The sequence below is a fragment of the Ostrea edulis genome, chromosome 1 (genome assembly GCF_947568905.1).
Source record: "Ostrea edulis chromosome 1, xbOstEdul1.1, whole genome shotgun sequence".
Lineage (NCBI taxonomy): Eukaryota > Metazoa > Mollusca > Bivalvia > Ostreida > Ostreidae > Ostrea > Ostrea edulis.
Genome location: NC_079164.1, coordinates 6158331 through 6163790, shown reverse-complemented (window position 1 = coordinate 6163790; position 5460 = coordinate 6158331). Strand labels below are relative to the sequence as shown.

Here is a 5460-nt window from a genome sequence, read left to right as displayed (position 1 = left end):
TACTCTGATACATAGCAGCATCAAATCTTAACCGGTAAGGAACAAGAATTGCTACGTGAACCAACAAATTGTACTGAAACACAAAACCATCAGCTTTTCTCAAATGACAACTTCCTTTAATGACAGGTTCTTTTTTAATTTTTCGCTTTTAATCCCAAGGACTTTTGAAATTCCTGATTCTCATGGACAAGAAAGCACTCTATCAAAGTGACTCATTAAACACACTTTATCACAGGCCCTCACACAAATGGCACCTGACGAGGTTATACTTCATCCACTGATCTTCACAAAAGTCTCTCATTACGCTACAAAACAGCTACAGGGTTAGAAAGATCTCAAAGAGCATACCCCTGCAAATATTTTGTTGTATTGGATCAGAAATATACCTGGTTACCTTAATATGATACATAAACTACAACGGGATGTGTCATGTCTCGGGCTACTAGAAGTCAAAACCACATACAATGGAACTTTTCCTTTTCGAGGTGTCTGTGACATCATCAAATTTGGTTAGACCTCTCTGGTATGGATGTAGAATTCCTGTCATCAGTCATTTAATAGATTGATGTTTACCTTTAACATGAGTAAATTCTGAGAAAGATAGAGTCGGGAACCCACAAAAATGTCTGTCATGTCATAGTTTCACTTTACTTTTGAACTTAAAATGTGTCTAATGAAAGGTATTAAATTCCTTTTAAACACCAATCTTTGCCATAGGACATACAGTTTTTGAACATTTACTGTTTAAATATCGACACTGCACTCCGGCTGCCCTGGTTGGTTACTAACTTGTTGGGAGTGGAATCTCTTTGTGTTTTTCGTGTAATTTGTTTAGTCAACAGTTCCAAATAAATAAGCACAGGTTTGATAACATTCCTCCTATTAAACAGCTCTGCATATTTTGGTTTATGACTTGCAGTTGAATGTCTCGTATACAGGTACTGAGAGTACATGTACTAACTAACAAGCACACGTCTAACCAATATTTAGGACATTATTAACTTAGTTCTTCATCCGAAATGTACCAACAAAATTACATGAAAAAACCACAGAAAATTAAGACATAATGGCTAGTTTAAACTTGTCAAACCGTCATTTATAAACCAGTATACTAGCATATATATAATATAAAATGTGTGTCTCGGTCTTAATAGTTTTATACACAATAGCAAAGGGAAATTAAGCAAAACATGTATATATATAAAAGAGAAGGGTAAACACAAGGTATTTTTATTTGCCCACTGGACTGTGACTCCTCCCCTTTGTCAGGTGCACATACCCAGTCAGGCCTTACAAATTTGCCCAGTGGGCAGTGATAACCCACTGTGAAGTCAGGGGCAAAAGGGCACTTAATTCCTGACCTCACAATAGATAGACCCAGCATCAACCCAGACGGAAAATAACTCAGTCAAAGTTAAACGACACTTGACCACTGGACATCCTATGTAAAAAGAGACCCTGACCAAGTGAAGAGATTTACGTGAAGATGATTGGGTTAAGAGTCTGACCGCAGACACAGAAAAGGGAGCTGTAGCGACGAGTTCCAATAAAGGATCAATGAGTGACCCCTAACCCTAACCCAGCGGACCCCTCGTTATCCTATGGCCTCTTCCCATTACCCATCTGAAATATTTACATTTTTAAAAATTAGAGTACAATTATCATAATAAGAGGATTGACATTTTTGTCTGGATGATAATTTTCTTTCTTAAATCTTTACAATTTAAGGCTTCTCTTAAGCTTAACTTAATGTTATGTTTTCAAAACTGTCTAGAAGTTTTAAAGTGCCTTACAAACAAATTTGTTAAAATGTAGATTAAAAATAAATACTCTTCAGACAGGATATATATAATATCCATATTCAATACATGACCAGAAGAAAAAACAGCTTAATACCAATACAACATACATGTTCAAACAGAGAAATATTTCACTTTTTTCCATAAAAAAATTTCAAAGTCTTTAATGTACTTATCAAATATAAAAACAGTTCATGAACAGATATAATGTCTGGTATTAATCCATAATAAACACTGTTTAATAAAAAAAAAAAAAAAAAGTAAATACTTATCATATATAAAATTACTCCAATCTGTTTATTTGGTACCAAGAAGTTTTTATAGTGTACATAAAAATCATCCTGTAAACTATATTGCCTACTGAATGATAATATTTCCTTAAACAATGTTCCCGATCATGATACAACAAGAAGGAAGGGGTTTTCTTAGGGGTCCTCTATCATGCCCATTCCCAAGGGCGTGTGTTTTTCCCCCAATTTCAATTCCCAAAAGACCATAAACAAACATCTCTGCAAAAGACAGATCTATAAATAATTTAAACTGAATGTAAAATATAAGCTAATAAATGCCTTGCAAATGAAGAAATAGCTCCAATATATTTGAATTTATTTAGGAAAATGTGAAACATTCTGTATTCTGTGTGTGTACGGCACACTGGACATAACCACGTGGCTGAGTGTCTACCAGACACCTTTCACACGGCAGCTCACACAGCTACGCAGTTCTAATCCTTTGTGCCGAGAGTCTCAGCTGCTCTCTATAAATAAAGTGCTTATTGATGCCTGGCAAATTAACATCAAACATAGGATTAAAAAACTGCATTCCTGGAATAACTGACAATTAATATGCCAGGTCAAAGAATCAATAAATTTAAGGACTGCTGCAGAAAAATCTATCAATGGGGCTGTTGCACATGGAGAGTTTATCTCCATCATCCATCATTCACACTGTGTGTGTGTGTGTGTACAGGTGATGTACTAACCCATACTACACGTTCAGAGTTTTAAAAAGTGCCTGCTAATGGCTTCTCAACAAGCTTTTCATTTCATAGTGAAAGCTGTGAGAAATTCCATGACTAAAGTGCAGGTTAGCATGTCAAATGGAGAAAAATTCAAAACAAAGCTTCTTTCATAAAAACATCAGGGACTGAACATACTGACACTAGGCCAAGATAAACTATATGTGTTTCTTGTTCCCTTGTCGTTTTCAGTGCAGGTAGGACTAGGTTAAGAAAAACATTTTATGAAAAATTCTAAAGATTATCTTCTTAAATTTTTCAATGATGCAACACACTGACAGTAAATAATAATAAAAGAAAATGCTAAAACAAATCTGAAAATTCTGGAACATGGTTGCCAAAATTTTCCAGGTCAAGGAACCAGAAACACTATCATTCTCTTAAGCCCTATATCTTAAAATCCTAACTAATGAAGCAATCTCTAGCCTTACCAAAATATTCTCCATGGGGGGACTTTTCCATGTCATCTTCTAACTGCTGGGTGAGAGCGGCCACCTTCTGTTCTATGCTTTCTGTGACAGATTTCCCAGGATGCGTGGTGATATGGAATGGCATCTGTGCTTGGGGCCTCACCGCCACGGAGGGAGGGTTTTTTCCGTGGGCAGGGACAGTTGACGTGACAAATCCAGTAGCAGTTGACGTTAAAGGCTGGTAGTGGTGCTGAGAGGTTTGGATAAGGTTTGGACTGGCGGTTGTGTATCGTGGATTTCGAGGGGGTAGACTAGGGACAGGTTCTGTTTTATGGGGACCATGATAGGGGGGAGGGGGGAGTTTATGGACCGTCTGGTCCATAGAAAAGTTTTGAGATCCAGTCATTTTCATACTGTCCTCCAGTTGTTGGGTTAACACTGCTAGTTCCATTTCAAAGTTTTTGTTGTTAGATGACTGATTAAGAGGAATTCTAGCCGGAATAGCAGGGGGTGTTCCCTGTGATCCGGGTAAACTGTTCAGGCTTCCAGACATCGAATAGTTCAATTTTCCATTCATCTGCTTGTGAAATTGAGATCCATTGAGATTGTGATTATTCATTTGGGACACACTTATTGGATTTGCATGCATTCGCAGTCTTGGATCTGAATATGCAGGTGGTGCATGTGGAGCTGGCTCATTAAAACGACTGTCATTAAGAAGATACAGATTCTTAGTGGGCCCCAGACTAACATTTGAATGATACTGTCCATAATTGTCCAGAACCAAACTGTTTCTGGGACTAGGCGGAAATTTGTCAAGCATCACACCTGACATTCCAGCTAAGCTCGTCCTCGGACTGGACAGTTTGGATTCGTAAGATGTACCGGATATACTTGATCTAGGGCTGGCTAAGCTTGACCTCGGACTTCCAAACCTCTGGTCATATGGCGGGGGAGGGGGTGGATTTGTAAGACTTGTCCGGGGACTCGAGCCCTTCGAATCCCCTCCACTTCCCACACTGGACCGTGGACTAGAGTAATTTGAACCAGGCTTCACAATCATGCCAGTATACATGGAGTGTGTACCTCCCATTATCATTTGGGTGTTCCCGATCTGTTGAGCCATTTGTACGTGTGATATTGACTGGTTTAGCATGGAACCTCCAGGGGCGGGATAGGAGGTTCCTCCTATCACAATATTACGATTTTCACTCATGATTTGTCCGAAGTTTGATACGACCCCTGTTGGCCAACTATTTTCAGCTTTTCCTGGAGACATACAACTCAAGCTTGACCATTCATGTGTTATCCGTTCAAGCTGCTTTCCGTCAGTGGTGTTGGGGTCCTATGATACGTCAATTTTATGGCTGTTTTTTGGTTTTTCTATAAACGCCACCAAGTAACGGTAAAACTATTCCCCGTTTATTTTCACTGATTTATCCAGGTAAACACAATTTTGGCTATGAAAAACATATTTAGATAAATCCATATACTTCAGAAAAATAAAAATTTGTGCCCCTTTTCAAACGACATCTTAAGGAATCACATGAAATCCGAAAAACATACAACGCACCGATTCCCTCAGCCCTCTCATCTCCGCTGTGTTTTTTGTTGTGTTTGCAATGGCGCTTTACGCGTAGGAATATTATTGCTCACACAGAGAAAAATAAAAGATAATAACTTCTAAACGCAAAACATCTTTGCTGTCCCCTTATTGAACCTAAATTGATTTTTTTCACAAAGGAAAATTATTCTTAAACTAGACTTTAAAGATGCAATATTATATAGAGGAACTACATCGCTTAGACAACAGGTATGTATGTAATTTGCCGGATGACTCAAGTCATTTGTCAGAATCTGAATGGATGAGCGGATCCAGCGAAGATGTGTGAATTTATCCATTCATTCATTTTAATTGTTAAATCAATTAAAAAATTGATATTCATACAACATGCAGTTTTGGATTATTAGCACTAGAATTTTGTCCATGATAATATTGGGGCCTGCATTTGATGGTATAAGCCTACCCGCTCCTAAACATTGTACGTAGATGTACTCGTTATTACACAATATTATTTCATATTAGATGTAGACTTGTTTCTTTCATTTAAGTTAGGGTAAGTGTAACGTGTGTTTATATAATTTTAATTCCTTTGACAAAACGTTATGATAATTTGTGATTTGTTTCTCGATGTCCTCGTTATATAGGTTATATATGTGCTAATCACTCGTT

At 37.6% G+C, this 5460-nt stretch overlaps 1 protein-coding gene across 2 annotated transcripts in view; it reads right to left on the bottom strand.

Moving 5' to 3' along the window:
• Positions 1-4866, bottom strand: part of LOC125664303 (Wilms tumor protein 1-interacting protein homolog) — a 31803-nt gene extending 26937 nt beyond the window's left edge. For both annotated transcript variants that reach the window (XM_048896999.2, XM_048897001.2), the window contains exon 1: positions 3249-4866. In XM_048896999.2, coding sequence (XP_048752956.2) covers positions 3249-4506 — 1258 coding nt within the window. In that variant the 5' untranslated portion in view covers positions 4507-4866. The remainder of the gene's footprint in view (positions 1-3248) is intronic.
• Positions 4867-5460: the final 594 nt, after the last annotated feature.